The sequence below is a fragment of the Bos indicus genome, chromosome 13, assembly GCF_029378745.1.
Source record: "Bos indicus isolate NIAB-ARS_2022 breed Sahiwal x Tharparkar chromosome 13, NIAB-ARS_B.indTharparkar_mat_pri_1.0, whole genome shotgun sequence".
NCBI lineage: Eukaryota > Metazoa > Chordata > Mammalia > Artiodactyla > Bovidae > Bos > Bos indicus.
Window position 1 is genome coordinate 34,001,589 of NC_091772.1, and position 23,976 is coordinate 34,025,564.

Genomic DNA, 23,976 nt, shown 5'->3' on the forward strand with positions numbered 1-23,976 from the left:
GGGAAAGGTTTTTAGGGGTTTTTTGTTTTGTTTTGTTTTGTTTTTGCAGGGGAGAAATGCAACATTCAGAATTCATTCCTTAAATATTGCTGGAATATTAGGCAAAATTTACAACTTTTGTATTTTTACTCTGGGGACTTTTGTAGCTCTGCAATAGGACTGTCCCCATCTGAAAAGGAGTGAAGCCAATCTATCCCTGTCTTTTCAGCAAATCAGCTCTCACCTCTATGTTCAAAAGCTGGGTGGGAATTGAAAAAAGAAAATGGCATTCATCACAGAAAGTGGGCTTCCTCATGAGCATGTCTCCACAGAGCAGCACCTCATCTATGAGGACTGGGCCACCACCTTCCTCTCCATCCAAACGCCTACAGAGAACACCTTCCACTCCACTCCACTCCAGACACCTGACCCTTTGTCACCACCCAGAACAACCCACCTCCATCATTTACCTCCCTGACCATCCTCCTCTCTGCATCTGTCAGGACCTTGTCCCCGCCATACCTCCTAGACAGTCCCAGGATGCCTTTGTTCTCCCAGCTCCATGTCTTGGCTCACTTCCTTCTCTACCAGCTCTGTCACTAAGTAACATGAGTTACTGAACCTCTCCTTGCCCAGTTTCTACCTCTGCAAAATGGAAATGATACTTTCTATCCATGGCTTTTCCAACAGTCATGTATGGATTTAAGAGTTGAACCATAAAGAAGGCTGAGAGTTGAAGAATTAATGCTTCTGAACTGTGGTGCTGGAGAAGACTCTTTAGATAGAGTCCCTGGGACAGCAAGGAGATCAAACTAGTCAATCCTAAAGGAAATCAACTCCGAATATCCACTGGAAGGACTGATACAGAAGCGCCAATATTTTAGCCACCTGATGTTAAGAGCCAACTCACTGGAAAAAGACCCTGATGCTGGGAAAGATTGAGGGCAGGAGGAGAAAGGGGCGGAAGAGGATGAGATGGTCGGATGGCATCACTGACTCAATGAACATGAGTTCGAGCAAACACCAGGAGATAGTGAAAGACAGGAGAACCTGGCATGCTGCAGTCCATGGGGTTGCAAAGAACTGGACATGACTTCGCAACTGAAGAACAACAACAAATCCACTCATTTATTCAATGACCATGTGGGCACACTCTGCAGGTCAGGCACTGAGGACAGAAATCCCTGTCCTCATGGAACTGACACTTAGAATCTCCTGGAACAGAGAAGGCTGTTGTGAGGATTCAATGAGTTGATACATATAAAGAATAATGCACAGTACGTAATATGCAATACGTGCCACAGCAGATCACCTAAACTGCTCTGACTTCAACATATTGGCTGCACTAAGCGCCTAAGTTTGTACTGTGCCAGCCTGGTGAGACTTCAACCCTGGATTACTGCTGCATCTCGAATGCCATCACTTGCTTAGGCTACAGAGGGCATCACAACCGTATCAATTTGTTCTATTAAAAATGTGGCTCTTATTTCCTTAGTTGGAGCCTCAGATGGGCTCACTGATTATTTCATTTGTTCTTGGTTGATTCCTTCTCTCCTTTGTGGGGCTTCTCTTTCTCCACATGACTCTGAAACTCCCCAACAGCCTATCTATCTTCTGCCCTCTTCCATGTTCTTAGCCCATAGACGCTGCCTGAAAGGTCTCATGACGTCAATCACCTCTGACAAGCTGATTTTTTCCAGCCCAGGTACCCCAGTCACATCCACAGCATCAGATTCAAAAAGTCAACTGCCTTTCTAAACCTTAAACTCAAAATGTCCCAATCTGACTTGATTAGGTTCTAGACTGGTCCTTACTCATCGTGTATTCACTCTGCTTGGTGTCATCACCATCCATGCAAGCACTAGGCTAGAAAGAGTTAATCTTGTCTACTCCTGCCCCCCAGCTATTTCCAAGCATCAAGTAGTACTGAATTTACTATCAACTGATATCAAGTGTAAAGAGTCTGAAATCTCTTCCTGCTTCTCCATTTTTATTAACACAGTACTATTTAAGTCCTTGTCAACTCTGATTAAGCCAACTACTTGGCCTCCCCGCCTCCAATCTTCTTCACTTCAAATTTACCACCCATAACAGCTACCAGAGTAACCCATTCAACTTGGCAACAATCTATAGCCCCTGCTTAACACTTGTTGATGGGTTCCCAAAGCAAAAAAATGAGAGGAACTTCAGTCTTCTAACAATGGCATAAAAAGCTTCCCGTGTTCTGGTTCTGCAGCTCTCCACCATGTTGGTCCCTTAGTTATTCTCCTACCAACACACACCTACATGTGCTTCCAGACCACAACTGTTGTCTTTCACCAACGTGTCTTCACCTCTCTTCTCCCCCAGCTTTGCCCTCGGTTCCTATTCCCCACCACTCCCCAACACAGACACACGCACAAACGCTCTCTCTCCAATTCTTTTAATACTCAGTTCAGACATTATTGCTTCCACAAATGCTTTCTTTGGCCATTATGTCCATTTTTCTATATTACACTGACTTTACTGTACTTACAAACACCTGTTTTGTGACTCTATCCATCATCCAACTATGAATTCTCTTAGTGCAGGACCACAGCTTTATCCATCACTGGATCCCTAGTAATTACCTCAGTGCCTATGACACAGGTGACAAGCATTAAATGTTGGTTATATTATACCATCTAATCTCATACCAAGCACAGCAAGTAAGTTCATCAAGTACCAGACTGTAAAACTATATAAAACAGAAAATGAAAAGTAAGCTGATTTATTTTTTCCTTTCTGAATATTAAGTGCTATTTCTAAAATGTTATGAATGGGGTTTTAAGATTAGCTGAAGTTCCATTCAACGAAAATCAAGACTTTTTCTATAGTATATCCTCCAAATGGTTTCAAGTTTATACCAAAAGAGTAAGTTAACAATTTCTAAAATGTATCCCTAACTGTTTTGACATCTGAAAGAAAAATATCTTGTGCCAAAATCAGGATGTGCTTGGTAGGGGAAAGAGAGTAAGAACACAGAGTTATAAAACCCTTGAATTTACATGGAAATTTCTATCAGCCAACATCAGATTCTCAAAAGGATGTGGCCCTCAGTGGGTAAAGGACTGTCACTCTAAAGGATCTGAGTCTTCCTCTCTACCTCTGGAGCCTAATTTTCAAATATTACTACTAGTTTCTTCACAAATCACTTACAATTGCCTAGTTTTTTCCTATTCATAGTCTATCTTATTATAGGAATTTCCCAAAAGTATCACATCAACATCCCTGAATCAAATATTGCTTTCCAAAATTCATAATGCTACCATTAAACTTTTTAATTTAAATTATGACTCCATCAACTATCTTCAGAAGAAAGAAAGGTCATTATCACCATCTGTGCATGTGGTTAGACCTGCAATTAAACCAATAGGTACTCTGACCTACCTACTTTTCTCCTCTCGTGCATATATCAACACATTTGAGTCAATTTAAGCAATGTCTAGAAATACATCATTTATTCAGATTATTTTTTTACACCAGATAAAAGGGAATTATATAATTATTTGATCATAGTCTAACAATAAGCTGTCAATTTTCCAAAATAGTACCCTATTTATTAAATAATATTGAAAATGATGTTTCCCTTAGAGATCTACTTCATAAGGTCTTTTGTAGCTCAGTGGTCTGGAGCCAGGCTGCTAGGTTTACAGGCTCCGCTTACTAGTGGTGCCACCTTAGGCAACAGCCTCTCTGTCTCTCTGTGTCCTTGGCTATAAAACAAGATAACAATATCCTTCTCACAGGATTTTAATGCAGATTAATGAGTTAATATTTTTAAAGTGCTTAGAATAGTGCCTGACACATAAAACTACTGTTTTATAAACAATAACAACAACAAAAAAAGTGGTAATAACCTAAAAGAGAGAGAGTCGGTCTGTCTGACTCTTTTCAACTCCATGGACTATACAGTCCATGGAATTCTCCAGGCCAGAATAGTGGAGTGGGTAGCCTTTCCCTTCTCCGGGGGATCTTTCCAACCCAGGGATTGAATCCAGGTCTCCCACATTGCAGGCGGATTCTTTACCAGCTGAGCCACAAGGGAAGCCCAAGAATGCTGGAGTGGGTGGCCTATGCCTTCTCCAGAAGATCTTCCCAACCCAGGAATCAAAACGGGGTCTCCTGCATTGCAGGCGGATTCTTTACCAGCTAAGCTACCAGGGAAGCCCAATATCCTGAAATAAAACATTATATCCACAAATTGTGAGAATAAAATACATCACATATGTTTTAAGTTAGAAAAACATAAGGTAGGGCAAGGGTGTTCTCAAACTTCTTAAAATGAGATCAATAAGAATATATTTGAAAGTAGAAAACTGTAAATTCAGTGCTTAGAAAAATGTAAAAGAATTAAAGTTATCTGTACCTCACAGGGCTTCCCAGGTGGCACTAGCAGTAAAGAACCTGCCTGCCAATGCAAGAGACATAAGAGACTTAGGTTTGATCACTGGGTTGGGAAGATCCCCTAGAGGAGGGCATGGCAAGCCACTCCAGTATTCTTGCCTGGAAAATCTCACGGACAGAGGAGCCTGACAGGCTACAGTCCATGGGGTTGCAAACAATTGGACATGACTGAGCAACTAACCGGAGAAGGCAATGGCACCCCACTCCAGTACTCTTGCCTGGAAAATCCCATGGACAGAGGAGCCTGGTAGGCTGCAGTTCATGAGGTCGCTAAGAGTCGGACATGACTGAGCGATTTCATTTTCACTTTTCACTTTCATGCACTGGAGAAGGAAATGGCAACCCACTCCAGTGTTCTTGCCTGGAGAATCCCAGGGACGGGGGAGCCTGGTGGGATGCCATCTATGGGGTCACACAGAGTCAGACACGACTGAGATGACTTAGCAGCAGCAGCAGCAGAGCAACTAACACATTCCCTCAAAAAAGACACAAATATCATATTAAAAACTCAAGATATTCAAAATAATTTTTCCCAGTTACTATTTTCAATTAAATACTGATTATCAGCAGCTGATTAATTTTATAAGTAATTAATATTAAATACTAAAAATAATTATATAGGTAAGTTTTTAAGGTACAAATAAACATATAACAAATATTTGAGTATTCACCATACAGGATTTTTTTTTTTAAAGAAAAAACATTACCCTTACCTCTTGCATTTACTATGTCCCTCCCCAAAGCAATGTTATTCACTCATCCCTAATTTTATATTTATCATTCCCTTTAAAGTTGTACTGTAATTGTATCCTTGAAAAACATATTATTTCACATATTCTTGACTTTTATATAAATGGAACAATGCTACATCTTCTTCTATGATTTGTTTTGTACCAACAGTACATTCTTCAGATGATCTGAGCTGTTGAGCACAGCTATAACTCACTCATTTTTAGCATTCCATTGTCTGAATATATCACTATGCATCCCACTGTGAATTTAAGGGTTTTGCTGTTATTGTTATGAACAGTGCTGTATGGACAATTATACACGTCACCTAACATGTCAAGTAGAGAGGTTTTCCTAAGACATACTTAGGAATGGAGACGCTGCGTCATAGTGAATGTGCATCTTCATTTAATAACACCAGTTTTTTTCTAGTGGGTGTACCAATTAACATTACCACCATTACTTCCTAATTGTTCCAGCTGCTCCATACTTACGTGAACAGAAGTACCATTTGCCTTTTAATTTTTGAGAATCTAAGAGGAATGAAATGCTTTTTGTGGTTTTAACATGTGATTCCTTAATTACTCAGGGGCTTCTCTGGTAGCTCAGAGGGTAAAGTGTCTGCTTGCAATGTGTGAGACCCGGGTTTGATCCCTGGGTGGAAAAGATCCCCTGGAGAAGGAAATGGCAACCCACTCCAGTATTCTTGCCTAGAGAATCCCATGGATGGAGGAGCCTGATAGGCTACAGTCCACAGGGTGGCAAAGAGTCAGACACATCTGAGTGACTTCACTTTCTTTCCCTGATTACTCATGAAGTTGAATATCTTATAATATGCTTATTGGTCAAATGACTTTATTCTTTTATGAATGAAATGACATTTAAGTCCTCTGCCAAGTTTTCTATTGAACTGTCTTTATTTCACTGTGTGGCAGACTTTTTATGTGCTGAGAACTAATCTCTATGCTCTTTACATATTTATGTAGTGAAAAAATTATTCATTTTGATGTAGTCATGCTTGACCATCTTTTGCTCTATTTATGCATTTTTACCTTATTTATTCAAAGTCCTTAAAATATCCTACTCTATTACCTTTGGAAAGTGGTATGGTTTTACCTTAACTATGCCTTTATCTTACCTATAGGTTTAGATCTACAGTCCAGTCTAACTGATTCTTTAACTATTACGAGGTGATGCTCCAACTCAACTTTTCTCCACTTAATTAACCAACCACCCCAAATATCGGGTCAACCGATAATACCAGTGCTGTTACTGATCAGGTTTCCTTAATGAATATCTTACTATTATTCCTTGAATAGTTTGTACAAGAGAATTTTCTAGTAACATGGTAGCTGGTATTTTTGTGAGCGTATTTTTCCTTTATGTTTTAAGACCATTCAATTTTTTACGCCTTCTTGAGCTAATCAATACAGGCTATCTTTTTCTAGGAACGTGTTCACTGATGTAACTTTCATCTACAGGAGCATAAAGACGGCCACTCCTGAAGCGCCAGGGGAGCGCTCTTCCTCACTCCAGAACCATACTATCTTGTGACTTCTCTTCCCTCTAGTCCTGCAGTAGTTTTCAACCTGGTTAGTCTTTTCAAATAATAGGTTCTTAGTTGCACTGTCTCCTCTAATTTACTTTTGGTTTCAATTTCATTAACTTATATTTCTTTTTTACACTACTTCAAAGAGCATTCTTTTATTCTTCTAATTCTTAAGGATTCAGTTATTTTTTTCAGCATATAGTCCTGTAACATTAAAGTCTACAAATTTCCATAAACTATCACTTTAGTTACATCACACAAGCCCTAATATACAGTATTTTATTACTGTTAAATTATAAATATTTTCTAATGTTCTTTATGAGTTTTTCTTTGGCCCAAGAGTTATCTGCAAATAATACACCTGAATTCCCAAAACTATAGGGAAATTATGTTATCATTATTGTTATATAAATTATGTGTTTGTAGTTAATGGCACTGTAAACAGAGAATGCAGTATGATGTCAATATACAGGAATTTGTTAAAGCTGGCTGTATTCCACCAGAGTATTGTCAATTTTATTAAATGTTCCCCATGTGCTTTAAAAGAATTTTTTAAAGATATCTGACAGGCAATGTTCTATAAATGGCCGTGACAGCAAGTTTGTGAATGCTGTTATTAAAATCTTCTATATCTTTGTTGATTTTTCTCTGCTTATTTGAACATTTATAAGCAGAGAAATTATTGTAAGCATATTAAAAATTAATACTAAGCTCTAGTAAGGGAAACCTTTAAATAACTTACAATGCTGATGGATTTTTTCCTGTGGTCCTATTTTTTGCTTAATATATTTAGAAAGCATATTATCAGGTGCATGGCAGTTTTAAATTACCATTCCTTTTATCTTTTTTTATAATTATTTGCTGACCCTCACTCTCTATGATAGTTTTTTCCCCCAAAGTAAACTTTACACAGTATTCATATGGCAACATAACACAGCTTTTCTTTAGTAACTATAGTCAGGCATATCTTATTTTTATCCTTTTTAAATTTTTTATAATCTTTTAAAAGATATGTTTCTTCGAAAGAGCATATACCTAGATTTTGCTATTTTATCCAATCTGACAATGAGTTTCTGTTAACAAGAGCATTTTTCCAATTTACATGCATTTCATTTCTAATATATTTACATTTATATTACTACTACCTTATTTGTGCTTTCTACTTTATTCCCATTTCTTGTCTTTTAAAAAAAATTGAATATATTTCTCATTCTATTTCCCTATTCTACTAGTTTGGAAGAAACACATACTACTTCTAGATCTTTATTCTTTATCTCAGAAATTTTAACATGAGTACACAACTTACCAAAGTCTATAGCTTATCAATAATATTACCCTACTCCCAAGTTTACAGTATCGCTCTGTCTTCCTTATTTACCATTTCCTGGGTTCTCTCGCCTTACATCTCAGACTTCCCATCTGCAGCTACCTTCCGTATCCATGGTAATCAGAAACTCAAGAGAACACGATGGTGGCAGCATGACCATGACTCGTTAACTGACTGCTGACTCAACCCAATGCTCTGAGGACAGATGGCAACCTGGGCTCTGCATGACTCAGGTGACCAGGAACAAGTGGGATGAGTATGGTCATGAAACCTGCAAACACTAACACGTTGCTTCTTTCCCCACATGCGTCAAATACTGTCCAAGAACAGACTGTCCAAGTCTGCCTTCCTGCCTTAGACTGTTTTTGTAGCACAGTAAAACTCCATACTCACTACTGTGGAAAAAAGAGGATGAGCCTTGTCCAGAAAACCAGCCTGACATGGTAAAAGCCATGATTACAGAGCATTTCACAGCAGTTAAGTTTATCACTGTCACACATGGTATTGAAGTTTACTACTGTCACACGAAGTCAGTTGAACATACACAAAAGGTACAAATGAACATCACTAAGATGAACTTAGTTAAGCTTTAAAAGTTTCTATTACAAAAACAGTTTATAACATACGGAGCACAAAAGCCCCTTAGTTAACACAAAATTAGGTCCAATGTGATATATTTAGAAAACATATACAGATAAAAGGAGAAGGGAATGGCTACCCACTCCAGTGTTCTTGCCTGGAGAATCCCAGGAACAGAGGAGCCTGGCGGGCTACAGTCCATGGGGTCGCAAGAGTCAGACACGACTGAGCAACTAAACCACCACCACCATACAGATAAGATGATATTTTTTACATAAGAATTAATTACTTAGCGATTGAAACATGATGAAGTGTGCTTTCTCAGCACCTGGTCTAAATACAAGCCACTAGTTTTAATCTATCCTTTAACATGCAGTGTGATTTCCCAAAAAAGCTTGACTTTTTTTTTCTGTTTGTTTATTAAGAGAAACACACATCAGTCCTACAGCTGTTCTGAATCAGAAACATTCCCTTAAACTTTTATTTTATTTGGAATCTGTAAGTTTCATATATGCCTAGTTATTTCAATGTAGTCAGTAAAACAGCTCATTTATCAGCCTTGTTTAATATTAACAAGCAGGTAGTGGATCCTGCCAGCCCAAAGAATGGCAAGCACCATTACCTTATTTTATTAATTATCTACAGTAGAGAACTGATCACAAAGTACATATGACAGATTCACAAGACGGAGTTCTACAAAGAACCGTTAATAAGTGCCAGAAATAATCTAGAAAACTGCCCAGTAATAATAAATGCAGAGGATTTTACATCTTCAGAGAATCATAATTAATGGCAGTAAAACCATCTTATTCCTTAAGACTGTAAGTCCACAACACATTTGCATGGGTTGTGATTTACTGATTTGAAAAAGAAAAAAAAAAAAAAATATATATATATATAAAATTCCTCACAATAGTGCAGAGCTCAGAAACAACCAACTTCTTACAGATTTGAGCAATCTATTCCAACCAAGGCCACTTCTGCTTCCAGTGAAGCAAGTCTTTTATTCAGAGATGACGAAGTGGCAGTGGTGACAGTCACGATGGCAGCCACGCAATCAGAGCAGTTACTGTGTGACTCTGTTAGCAGTGCAGCGCACAAGCAAAAACTCAGGAAAACAGGAAAAACATGCTTTCACTTTTATAGCTTTTCCCACTTTTAATAAAGCGGCATGTATGTTCTTCAAGGTTTAATCATTTAACATCTAATACATAAAGAAAATCATATGACAGATTACATAATCACCTCACCCTCTTCCTCAAGACCTTTGGCAATTCCTCATCATCATTGCACCCAAGACAAAATCCAATCACAGTAAAGCACAGCTTTATTTTCTTCATCTGCTTCCAATCTAATTCTCCAGCCTCATCTTAAGCCATTCCTCCTCTTGCCCTACAGAGTTCAACCAAACGTGACTTGCAAACCCCACAATGAGTGCTGGATATGTGTGTGTGTGATGTATTTGCATACAATTCCCTGTCTGGAATATTGCTCTCTACATCTTTACTAAGATAACCCAGACACATCCTGTAAGACATAGCTATCCCCTCTGTGCATGTGGGTCAGAATATCAAATCAGTTATCAAACTATATTCTAAAGGCTGGTTTTTCTATATTTTTTCCATAGGACACTGTAAGCTCTTTAGGGCTACATACTGTCTCCTTCATCCTCAGGGTCTCACTGCCTTTCACACAGATATCCATCATGCTCATTCTACAGATGAACAAACGACCCAAATAAATTATTTTCCCAATTTCATAGGCTGAGTAGCAATAGATTTAATACTAGCATCTAAGACTTCAATCTTCCAGTTCAAAGCTCTTTCTATACATGCACCTAAGGATACCAGAACAGAAGGAATTATGCATTAATATCTATAAAGTTCAAGCCAGATACAAAGCTAAGTGGACTATAAAGAAGTGAGAGCTTTACAAACAAAAAATAAGATACAAGTTAGTTACAATGGATTTTCAAGAAATAGGGACAGGTGATAAAAATAAATAGAAAGGTTAGATAGAAAAATACTATCTTAAAAATAAGAATCACATAGGAGTTAATCCAGTGACATATAGGCTTTTTAGGACATGAAAAAGATAAATAATAAATAAACATTATCTGTAATCAACTTCAAAGAGGGATAAAGTATGTAGGAAAAAAAAAAAAAGATCAAGCATCTATGCCAAAGTAATGGGTATAATGGGGCTTCCCAGATGGCTCAGTGGTAAAGAAGCCACCTGCAATGCAGGAGACACAAGTATAATCTCTGGGTCAGGAAGATCACATGGAGGAGGAAATGACAACCCACTCCAGCATTCTTACCTGGAGAATCCCAAGGACAGAGGAGCCTGGTGGGCTACAGCGCATAAGGTAGCAAAGAGCTGGACACAACTTGGGGATCAAACAACAACAACAAAGGGTATAATAATCATTTATGCTAAGAGGAAAGCAGCTTTATTTGGTATATGTTACCTTTTATGGGAAAAACGTTATAGAAAGCAAGATTTTAACTTAAATAAGAAACACCAGTCCAAGAGAAATGACCTTAAAAAAGCTCACAATTGAGAAGTAAACATAATATTAACCAACTCAGATCTATGTGCTTTAAAATATTTAAATATTACAAAACACAGAAAATTTGAAAATAGTCTTTCAAGTTACCCTAGGGGCAGAGGGGAGCAGGGCAATGACTTCTCCCAGGGTTAGCCTTCACTCCACAAGCACTGATTGCCTACCATGCACAGGTTCACCGAGAGGCACGAAAGGGCAGTGTCCAGGAGAAGGAATCTAAGTGGACTCAGACCCCAGTTCTACTGTTTATTAGCCCTACAAAAAGGGTCTGACCTTAACAGGATCACTGTGAGAATCAAATGAGCTCTAAATAGTAAATGTGAAGCCCTCAGAACAGCACCTGCCCTGTGGAGAATAGTGTAAACACAGCAGGTGCTGAACCTGTCCAGTCACTACCACCTTGAGACCACCCCTGGCATGCCAGGGTAGGGAAGAAAAGGAAACCAAAACAACAATGTAAAGCAATTTTCTTCCAATTAAAAAATAAATGAAAAAAGATAAAGGAAACCAGGGTGGGGTAGGGAGGATGACACAGCAACGCCATAACACAGCAGAATAAGCACAATAATACCAGTATAAACATGGGTCCACAACAGAAGATAATCACCTTTCTCTGGCAAACGGGAAGGGGGCCAGGGAAAGCATTTTAGTGGAAGAAACATCTGAGATGAACTCCTGTCATTTCAAAATGTAACAAAACCCAAGGGATCATGGGGAAAAAGTGTATACCAGGTAGAGGAAACAAAAGGACCTGGGAAGGCATGGAGCAAAAGCCAGGAGTCTGGAGGTGGGATGTGGGAGGGGCCACCAGAAAGAGGGAGAAACAGCAGGCAGGACCATAAACCAGGGCCTGGGATGCCTCTGGAAGGACCTTGGTTTTGTCCAGTACGTTAGTAAAGATCCCAGGAAGGGGTTTAATTAGGGTAATGATTGAATGAGACTTCTTTTCTCACAGATAGTTTTGGCAGCAACCTGCATGGCAGACCAGAGGAAGGAGGAACAACCAGCTAGTTTCAGACTGAAAGTGCTAAACTCACCACCACCACGTAGGAATGCAAGAGTGCGAAGAGAGCATTCACAGGCAGCTCAAGTCTGGTTACTCTTTTTCAGGATCTTTCTCAAAAACGTTAGCCTTGAGTGTCTCCGTGAAATGAAAATGTGTTAAGGACAGAAAAAAATTGAAAACTGACTGGACACAATGAAATGGCTCTCTGTTAAAAAAAAAAAAAAAAAATGTATAAAACCAGGAAAGCAGGATTTGTGTTTCTCTACAATCAAGAAAGAACTTTGGTTCTCAGTTAGGTTCTGAAAAACATTCTTAAAAATCTCAAGTAGAAATTCTTATGCTGTAATTTTGATGAGTAAGATCTAGTTTTTGTCTCCTGCAAACTACTCAAGGCTATCTACATTTGCAGATGAAAATCAAAACAAGATTCAGACAAAAGTTAACCCCAAATGGACCACAGACATAAATGTTAAGATTTCCTAGAATACAAAAAGCACAAAGCCTAAAAGAATAAAATTATAAACTGTACTTCATCAAATGTGGTATAAGCCACAGAAAGGGAGAAAACATTTCACATATGTAAATCCAACAAAGATCTTGGATCCAGAATATACAGAGAACTCATAACTCAATAATAAAAAGGCAAGCAGCCCAATTAAAAGGAGATAAATGATTAGAAGACATATTTCACAAAAGAAAATATCGAAATGGCCAATAAGTACATCAGAAGATACTCAAACATCATTAGTTATCAGTTAAATCCAAATTAAAACCAAAGTACACCTCTACATACCTACTGGAATAGCCTAATCTAAAATGGACAAACGTCTGCAAAGATTGGAACGACTAGAACTATCATTCTTTGCAAAAGATGAAACGGTACAAGCACGCGAGAAACTAGTCTGGCAGTTTCTTGCAAAGTTAAACATGCGTGTACTACATGAGCCAGCAATTCTACCTAGAAGAAACATAAGCATATAACATAAAAATTGGATGTGAATGCTCATAGCTGCTTTGTTCTACAGCAAAGAACCAGCAAACAACCCAAATGCAGGCATAACTCGTTCTACTGTGTTTGACTTTACAGTACTTCAAAACAAACTGAAGGTTTGAGGCAACCGTGTGTTATCAAATGATGGCTAGCATGTTTCAGCAGTTATTTTAATTAAGGTATGCACAGTTTTTTAAGACATAATGCTACTTACTGCACACTTAGAGAGTACAGGACAGTGTAAACCTTCATGTGACACTTTAAGGCGATACTCAGTTTATTGTGGTGATCTGGAACAAAACCTGCAGTATCTCCAAGGTCTGCCTGTAGTAAGCCCATTGCAAATGACAGAAAATCCAATTCTACCACACAAGGGAAGACTGCCCAGCAAGACAAAAGGGATGGACTACTGACACATGCTGTAACACAGTGAAAACGCTGTGCTGAGCAAAAGGAGGCAGACAGAGCACACACCGTATGATTCTGCTCATATAAAACTCAAATAAAGACAGCCAACCTCATCTCTAATGATCAAAACCGGACTGTTGGTGGCTTGGGCCAGAGGCAGTGATGACTGGCAGAGACGAGGTACAAGGGAACTTTTGGAGATGCAGGAAACATTCCGTATCTTGATTCTGTTGTTGGTTACACAGGTAACCACAGGTATGTCAAAACTCATCAGAATATACATGCATACTACTGTACATAAGTTAAACCTCAATAAAACTTAATAACACGCACAAAAAAGAGAGTCATGTTTTAACTTTTATCTTAGGATTGCCTTGATCTATAACCACAAGGACACACTATGTTTTAGGGAGACACACAACTGTCTTCTTCCATATTATTTTCAAAATAAATGAATGAAACCATGAAAAGTTGTGGACGCCACATTCCTTATGCTATTCAATTATGGAATATGAAGCTTAGCTTCCTTGGCCTTACGCTGTTTTAGCCAGCAGAGTAACAAGTTCAGGTCAATACTATACATAAGGTAATACGGTGAGGTCTCTTGCAATAAAATGTCCTTTGAAAAGAGTCCAAGGCAGCCTTTCTAAAGCTAAATGACATACACAGATACCTGTAAAATGAAGCTTCAGGGTATGTTAACTAATCTACTACTGATTTAACAGCCAGCCATGTTCTTAAGGCCAAAACAATTAAGCAATGCTTAAGGTTAAAGCTATAGATACAATAAACAAATTTTATAAATAAATAATAATAAATATAAATAATAATAAAACAATATGCTTTTAGATGGCAGTTATTACTGTATTAGTTAAAGTTAATTATGGACAAGAGAATAAGAAATTGTTAGTTGAGTCAAGATGCATTTAAAGCAAATAATCTTAATAATATAAATAAAATTTTATATGAAATTTATTGAATGCTTAAAACATGTATTAAGCTCAGGGCTTCATACATCTTATTCAATCTAAGGTAAACTCTAAGGTTACCAACCCCATTTTACATATGGGGGAATTTAAGCATATGGAGACTAAGAAACTTCATTTCTTAGTCAAGGCAACTCAGGTAATATATTATAGGATCAACCCAAATCCTTAACTACTGTTTGCTCCTCTTCAAAAAGAAACACCATATTCAAAAAGTGAACTACAGTCTCACCAAAGACCTCAATATGAAAGGTAAAACTACAAAACTATTAGAAGAAAATCTAAGAAAACATCTTTGTAACTTATGGATTAGAAAGGACATCTTACAACTCACAAAGTAAAAAACGTGATGGATTTAAGTATACTACAATTAGGGGTCCCCGTACCATAGTCAACATCAACAGGTGATGGGACTACTATCTCAAATACACAGGAATTCCAGGAAATCAACAAGTGGAAACTCAACCAAAAAGAAGGCAAAGAGTATGAATAAGTCAGACCTGGAAAGAGAAACTTAGATGGCTAGCAAGAACGCGAAGAAACAATCAACCTGCCTACAAAACAGAGAAATATGTTTTATACTTAATATAAAGCAATTACAATATTCTACTTAACAACTGTCAAATTACCAAATGTAGATGCTGTACAATACCAAAAGCTGACAAAAATGAGAAAATGGGAATTATCTAACAGGTGAAGGGAAAAACTGGTGTAGCCATTTCAGAAATAATCTGGCAGAACTTAGTGTTATTTAATATGTGACTAACCTATAACTCAGCAATAAGATGCCTGGATATATGTTCCCAGAGAAACTCTTTCACAGTCATTAGCAACATGTAGAAAGATGCTTTTTACAGAATTATTTGTACCCAAGAGTTGGAGTCAATCTGAGTCACTGTTATTAGGGGAACTGATAAGTAATCGTTAAGTGCTGAAGCAAACCATGAATGAAAGACATGTACTTACAATAACATGAACAGATCTCAAACACCACCAAGTGAAGGAAACATCACAGCCAAGTATCACTTATACGGATGCAAAACAAAGAACTAGATAATTTTACAAGGAAACAGCCAAGAACATACACAAAACACATTAGATTGAGTACAAGTGAGAGTGGGGAAGGAGAGTGAATGGAAGCTGAGGCAGGGAATGAAGAGGGAAAATGACAATCCAAGTAATAGGAATACGTCTCTAAGCAACACGATACCAACGCTGCACCTGCAATGTTTTAGATGAAGTCAGCACATCAACTGTCAAATTTGATGGATGTATTGGAAGAGATTAGAAATCCATTTTTATGAGACAACTGAGTATTCCACAAAATACCTTTGGTTTTTCCTATGATAAATCTTAGAATTCAAGACTTCTACTTCTTCCTTCTTATCTTCATAGGTAAAATGGCCCAATTAAGGCATATCAAGCTACTCGCCTGAGAAGCTGTAACCAAGTCCAAGCAAACTAGTAACAGAATTTGGTAAGGTTCTTTTTCCTCTTTGAATCTGTTTACTTATCTGAAAAAAAATAATTTGGATAATTCTCCCAAATCCCTCCAGCTCCAAGATTTCATTTAAGTAGTATCTGTTCACATTAAATTATTTTCTCTCTGCTCCCACATTCCCTCCCCCCAATTAAAAAAAAAAGAGTATCAAAAGAAATTTAGAAAAGGATGTAGCAATAGGAGTGAACAGCAACTTATTTTTTTAGAGTAGAAACGAGAAAACATTAGAGATACAGTGATGTTCAAAGAGCCTTTTCCCATATCTAAGGTAGAGTAAGGTTAACTGGAACCCAGGCTCAGACATTCTATTTCATGAATGATTTAGGTATTCCACCCATTACCACTGCCCCTTCTTAAAACACATGTTAAAGTCTCTTATGGAGTTTCTACTTGAAGGTTCTAAATTTCAGCTTTACTGTATCAGTTTTCAGATAAAAAATGACGATTCCCTAGAGGTCCCTTCCGTATTAAAAATGTTAAGATTCCAAAAGAATGATTAATTTTTAAATCAACAAACTGGTCACATTCTGAGCACTTAAACAACAAACAAGCGTTCAATTAGATCTGTGGATTGAATGGATATAAGGCCTTAAAAATAAGAGAAATCAGACTATATTGTAGCTTGGTAACCATGAATAGTAACCGAGGTATCTGAAGAATAGTGATGTCACATTTTACAAAAAGAAAATTAGAATCAGTATTTTAAATATTTAAAAGCTGAAATTAGAATATGCCTAAAATTCTCAAACTGGAACATATTAAAAGAGAAAAGGGACGTCTTGCAATATTTTTAGAATACAATAATAAACATGAGAAATTGACATCACTCCCATATTTATCTTCATCCACACTGAAGTTTAAATATGGATGGGGAAGGGGTGGGGGAAGGGGAGTGGGAATTAAGAGGTCACGAAACATCTGTTCCTAATAATTCCAGCACAGATACAGTTGTTCCTGCAGGTCCCCCAGGCCGCCAGCTACGAGGTCTTCCACCAACAGCTACAGTGTAGACTCCAAAGCCCGCACATCAAGTCTCAGGAATCCACAGAGTTGACTACAGGACAAACATGTACGTGGACAATTAACTACATTCTCTGTGTCTACAGGGGACCTCTATTAAATACCAAGAAAATGTTTGAAGAAATAAACGAGAGGAAAATAACTTCTTAGAGAAAGAATAAAGAATCTAATAACATTTCATAGCTATTAACACAAGCATGGACTTGAATACTTTTTTTTGGCTGATACTTTTGGAATCTTTCAATTTATCTACACCCCAATGATATTCTCCAAAGTATGTTTTAACAAAATTAATGGAAGTGGGTTGTAAACATTAATTTTTTTCTCTGAACACAATCTTCTAGAGGGCCTCTTGCTATTTAAGTTACTTCCATACTTTCAAGACACCCAGTTTCAGACTAACCAGCAGCACAAACCACCCCCGTCATGCACACAACATACTTAAAAACTGTATTTGGTAAAACCAATGCCCTAAGAATGTTTCCTTTACAGCTATCATTCTTCAAGCACTGTTCCACAGGGATGTTTGTCAAAGGGACAAACTTCCAATTATAACACGAAGAAATTCGGGGAACTGACGGTTGGTTAACAGTACTGTACACTGTACTTGAAAGTTGCTATGAGAGTAGAGGTTGAATGTTCTCATCATGACAGCAACAAACTGGTAATTATGTGAGGTGAAGGATGTGTTAACTAACCTTACTGTGGTAAACACGCTGCAATACACATGTGTATCAAATTATCACATTGTACACCTTAAACCTGCAGTGTTATGCGTCTATTACATCTCAGTAAAACTGGAAAAAATAAGAAAAAAGCCACTGTCTCATCCAAAGGAAAGATGATTTCCTATAGCAAAGCTTGTACAGTAGGTCCCATTTCATTTTAACCAAGGTTGCTGCAAAACTTTTCCTACTCTGGGTATATCCATTTATTTTCCACTTTTAATACACCTTTTTTAGCTATTATTTAGCTAGTTATACGCATAACATAGTCTTTCAAAAAGTATTTTCACTTTATATATCATTTTTAATATATTGCATTTTATTTCCTAATTAAGGCACTTTAATTTTAAAAATTTACATTTTATGTCAATAATGAACTTTAATTTTACTTAGCTGATAGGTCTGTTGGAAATGAAGAGACATTTCTCCCCATAAACTAGTGATCATACTGCAAGGATTGTGATGGTGGTGATGGTTTCGCCCCTAAGTCAGGTCCCACTCTTGCGGCCCCATGGACCACAGCCCACCAGGCTCCCCTATCCATGGAATTTCCAAGGCAGCAACACTGGAGTGAGTTGCTATTTCCTTCTCCAGGGCTTCTTCCCCTTTTTCACGCCTAAATACTACTATCATTTCATCAAGTCCTCTAACCTCTCACTGCACTTTTGCACATTAACGCATATCTTCTTCCAAAATCTGTGTGATTTTTCTTTACCTCTTCTGTAATTCACGACAAGTAGTTAAGAGTAGCTAGTAATACAATTCCACATCATACTGCATCTCTGTTTACATCTGGCTCTAATCACACGCTTATAAGTGATTTATACAAGGGAAAGCAAAAAAAGAGAAAAAAATAAAAACACATCCAGGAGAAATAATTATGCTGTTATTTCAAATGTATCATTTCCAATTTGATAGAACTTTCTTACCATATGCTTCAAAGCTATCAAAATTGAAAACACAGGGTATGGCATTTTAAAAAATACTGTCTACAAGAAAGAAGAGAAAGTCCTAACCAAATATTCCATATGTTTTTATATCAGAGTCATTTTAACAAGTGATTGATGCTTCCAATTTATAAGATAGTTTAAGTTTTACTCCACGCTACAACTGTACATGTCATGGCTTCGTGGTGAAGTTCCTTAGTTCATTAAAAAAAAAAAAAAGTAAACCAAAACTATTCACTGTTGAGCCCTAGGAATTGGTAGAACACCAATCTCAAGAACTATGTCAGGAAATGTGAAATGATACACACAAACACACACTCTTGAAGAACTATGACAACCTAAAATGAGAAATTCACACAAGTTTACCTGATAATTCAGGTAATTCCTACCTGAATTCTTACAATTCAAGATAAAAGAGTATTACAATTGCATTAAGGTAATGGTGTTGGTGCATTAATAGAGAAACCATTAAAAGTAATTACGGAAATAAATATTCATGACATTTGACCTAAGTAGGAATTCCAAAAGTTTACAGTTACATTAACATAATTATGTAGACACAGGCCAAAAAGATATAAATACATTGAATCTTGTGCAATATAAGTTATATCAATATACATTTGTTGGAAAGAATTCTTTGAATACAAGCATACTAATTAATAAGCTGCAGAGATTTTTAAATGAATTTAAAACTTCAAAACAAATGTACATTCCTTAATTTTCAGTTGATCAATTTAAAATTTATATACTATCTGATTCTGAATCTTAAACAGAAGAGGCGGGAAAGACAAAATCTGAAAATCAGTAACATCTGAGTAACTGCTGTTTAATACCTTCTTCAGAAGTTGTCTGCCAATCCATGTATAGTTTAAGTCTACATAAAGTATGAAAAAATAATTACACAGTATCACCAATTTCAAATTTTCTTACTATATCCAACCACTTACATTTTTAATGTCTTAAAGTATATATTCTGAGATCTTACTATGAATGAAAAAGAGAGTTAAAAAAATATAGTAATTATGTAAAATAAATATGGACAAATCATTACATATTCTTCTCCAAACCTACCAACATAAAACTTTAAGATAGCAGTAATACAACTGGTCTAAAGCAAGACTAAATTGATAGGAACCTAAACAATCCTACTTCTTTCCAGTCCTGGCAGCCTAGAAAATGCTTATGCCTAACTTACCTAGGGCTAGTTTTAAATAACAGTTAAGACCCAGAATTACATCGAAGGTCCCTATCAAAGCAGAGGTCTCAAATCAACAGGAGATACCACAGGTTTATGGTAATACTAAAGCAATAATCATTTTTGTTAGCATCCTCTACTGGTGGTTTCCAAAGACAGCAAGCAGAAATGCAAATGACAGAAGATATGTACCTGCTAGTCCATCCAGGGTGAATTAATCAGTGTTAGTCATTAGTGACTAGAGTACACTTCTCAAGAAAAAAAAAAAGTAACCACAAAGAGAAGTGGAAAATGAGAACACAGATTTTGAAAATACAGCAAAGCATGACATTATAAATGGTAAAAAAAAACAATTTAAGCCATTCTAATGCCACTAACATCATTACTATAAAGTTACTACATAAGGTTTGATGCTTTCCTCAAACCTTGCTGAACTGGTCTACCCCTGTCAAGTCACATTACTTGATGCTCCCATTAATATCCTACTCTGCAGATATATTCCAGAGAAGAAATTAAAATATTTTACTGGAGGCTGAGCAGAAAATCTGCATGCCTTATTTCAAAATGAACAAAACATTATTTACATATAAATTACAGCATAAAGTATCTCCATGACTATCTCCTACTGTATACATCACATCATTTATTCCTTCATTAAAAAGATTTAAGAGTTAACATTTTTTCCAAGCGATTCTCTCCAGTAAACAACTGCAACTTACATATGATTGCGTTGCTAAGAAATCCTAACCAGCACCTATCCTGAGGTTTCACAACACAATGGCGTGTAACTTCATTTTTAATTTGCAAATCAGGAGGCTTAATCAAATAGCGTGGCTGTAATAATCAGCAATGGATGAAATGCATCTGAGAACAAAAAGAAATACAAGGATGGAGCCAAAAGTGATGAAAATGGAAGATACCTGTAGTAGCACACTGCTATCTGAAACACCTTTTGTTTTCTGGGAGTAATGCTCACTGCAGACAAGACGTTTTGTGCTAAACATCCCCAAATCTGTTTTTCTAATATTAAACACAAAGGAAAAACACTGACAGCAAGCGTGATAAATAAATCCCTCCCTTGAGAATGAAAGCAGCAGACAGGAGGGGACTGACATACATGCAGGAGAAAAACTAAACACCATCTTTTTTCTACCTGCACAAGTTGCCATTTGCTGCAGCGATCCAACAGCTCTCTTTCCTGTTGATTTCAAGTACCTTTCAGGATCGCTTTTTCCCCTTAAGTCATCTGTTGATATGCCTGATGGGTGTAATAGTCACATCCCAGGATCTTTAGAAGAAAAATCCATCCTTTCCTGCTCAGGTAAACATGTTTACAGCAGCTGCACAGACGCTGGGTGGTTCAGACTCACATGTCACACACATGTCGTCAGCAACAAGAAAAGCCCCTTTCTCTGGCGATGAACATTTTAAATAAGGTAAAACGCGAACAGCCCTTTCCAGACCAACTTACCTTTCATAAAGCCACATCAGCAACAGCAGCAACAGCTCAATATAGCACACACACTGTTTGACGCTAAAACAGGAAATTAAAATTGCAATAGCCTGTGCTCCGCTCCTGGCGGAGTCATCTCTCCACAACGAGGACGCCAAATATTAGTTATCGATCATCACTTAACAGACGTCTTTAAAATGCAAATGTGTATTTGGGTAACTAATACCGTTCACGAAAGCGGCGGTTTCAATGTCGGCTCGAATAAATTAAAATTACGTTTACATCTTGAAACCGCCTAAAAACCTCCGTATCTGCTGCTAGACAGGAAATCCCACACAAAATCTAAAATTGCCAGGAAAGGTTACAAAACCTCGCGTTTCGCATCCCGGAGGGGAGGGAGAAAGGGAGCCCGGGCCTGGGGGTGGGGCGAGCGCCGGAGAGTTTTGACTTAAACCCGTATTTCCTCATTTTCTGGAGGATACGGCGATCCCGTTCCAGGCGCATTTATTTCCCTACTCTCGGAAACTCGTTTTAAAAATAACGCAGGAACCCATACGAGCCCCTCGGTCCGCTAGATCCGTGCAATTCCTTATATAGACTCGGCCGCAGCCAGCGGCAGGGCCGTAGCCGCCCATTATTCTCCAAACAGGTACCCGGCGGGCGGGGGCCGCGCTCCGGCCTCGGCCCTGTCGCCGCAGGAACTGTCCAGACAATACCCACCAGCAGACGGTCGCCGCGGAGCGGGCGGGCAGGCGGGCGCAGCATCGCCCCCCAGATAAGCAGAAATGCAACCAACTTCCACCGTCTCTCCCCACCGCAAAGGGCGACTGTGCAACCCACCAACACATGTTCGGGGCTCGCTCTCTCGCTCTCCCGTTATTATTGTTATTTTTCTAAACTCTCACGCCAGGCAGATGGGGGGTGTGTGTGTGTGCGCGCCCCTCCCCGCGCAGCATCAGCACTCAGTAAACCCGGCGGCGGGCGCCGCCGCCGCTCGGGCAGCGGCGCCCTGCGTCCGTCGGTCCGGCCGCCCCCCTCCCCCACACTCCTTCCACCCGAGATCCCGAGCGCCGTCCAAGCTCCCTTCGCCGGTTTCACGCCCCGCGCGTCCGGCCCAGGTAACAACTTCCCCAAACCGAAAGAGAACAAGGGAGGCGCACGCTCGGCAGCCCATCCCCGCGCGGAGGAGGCGTCCTCCCGGGCGGGGGGACCTGTCTGCGGTGCTTCCCGGTCCCGAGACCAGGTAACAACTCTGCCAACCCGCCGCTGCCGCCCCCTACACACACCCCCCACGGCTCCCACGGCCGCGGCTTCGCGCCCGCCCCGCCCGCCGGCTCCCCGCGGGACGCGGACCGCGCTCGGGGCGCTTAAGGGATCCGCACCCCACCCCGAGGACCGTGAAGCCCCGTCCCGCGCCGAGCGCGCCTCGCCGGCCGCTCCCAACTTTACCGCCACCGGCCTGGCCCGTCCGCCAGCCGCGCGCTCCGCGCACACGCGCGCACGGACGACACGCAGCCCGCGGCCGCCGCGTCCCGCCGCCGCGCGCCCGCAGCCCGGCCCAGCCGCGGGGCCCGAGCCACCGCGCCGGCGGGGCCGCTGCTCGCGGAAGCCACTCTGCACGGACAAGCGCCGGGCACAAGTTAGTTCCTCGGCTCCGGGGCCTCGGCGCCGCGGGGACGAAACGCCGAGGGCGCCGAGGAGGCGGGGAGGGGGGCGCCGAGGGGGCACAAGAGTGGGGAAAAAGTGCGGAAAGAAGCAACAGCCGCTCCCCCCCGAGCCCAGAAAAGTGGGCGCCGCGTCCCGGCCGCCCGCCCGCCCGCCTGCGCCGGGGATGCGGCGGCGGCGGCGGCTAACGGTCCAGCGAGGCGGCAGGGGCGGCGGGAGCCGCTAGGCGGAGAAACCAGGTAAGAGACATAACGGTTCAGGGAGAGCGGGCGGCCGCGGCGCGGCTCCGGCGGCGGCGGCCCGGAGGGGGGCAGAGAGCACTACTTTCTACTTTCCCACTCCACTTGGCCCGTCCCTGCCCGGCCGCCCCCAGCCCAGCTCGCCCCCCTCGCCCTCGGGGGCGCACCGGCCGCCCGGCTCCCCCTGACTCCGCCGCTCCCCGGTCCCCTCCGCCACTCACCGTTATTGCGCCGCGGGTTCGCCTGCTTTCTGCGCTTACACCTGGGGCCATCCGCCATGATCCTCTCGCTTGTGTCTAAATGCTCGAGTCACCTCCTCCCCCTCCCTCCCTCCCCCTTCCCCCCCCCCCCGCCCCTCCGCCTCCACCCCTCCCCCCTCCCCACCGCACCTGGTTTACGACACTCGCGGCTTTACGACATCACCTTCCTTACACCTAGAGCCACTCGCTCTACGGCCGGAACCTTGTTGCTAGGGAGAGGATGGTTTGCGGCAGACGGGGGAGCAGCTGAGTTTGCATGGAGGGGCGAGGAAAAAGTTTCCTCCAGGTGTCGCGGGTGGGGGTGGCGGGGTGGGGGCGCGGGGGAACCGTGCGGACGTGGTCCGAAGGGCGACTGGCCGTCGGAGCCGAGAAAGGTAAAATAGGAGCTCTGAACTGGCCACACCCGCTGCGGCCGCCAGGGGC

General features: G+C 40.3%; 1 protein-coding gene across 5 annotated transcripts in view; it reads right to left on the reverse strand.

Annotated features, from left to right (window-relative positions):
- ZEB1 (zinc finger E-box binding homeobox 1) overlaps positions 1-23,610 on the reverse strand; it is a 196,806-nt gene extending 173,196 nt beyond the window's left edge. For 4 of the 5 annotated variants that reach the window (XM_070800923.1, XM_070800920.1, XM_070800922.1 and 1 more), the window contains exon 1: positions 23,515-23,610. In XM_070800923.1, the coding sequence (XP_070657024.1) occupies positions 23,515-23,572 (58 nt within the window). In that variant the 5' untranslated portion in view covers positions 23,573-23,610. Of the gene's footprint in view, positions 1-21,407; positions 22,253-23,514 lie in introns of those variants that run through there. The other variant, XM_070800921.1, reaches the window with a different exon arrangement.
- Between the last annotated feature and the right edge of the window lie 366 nt (positions 23,611-23,976).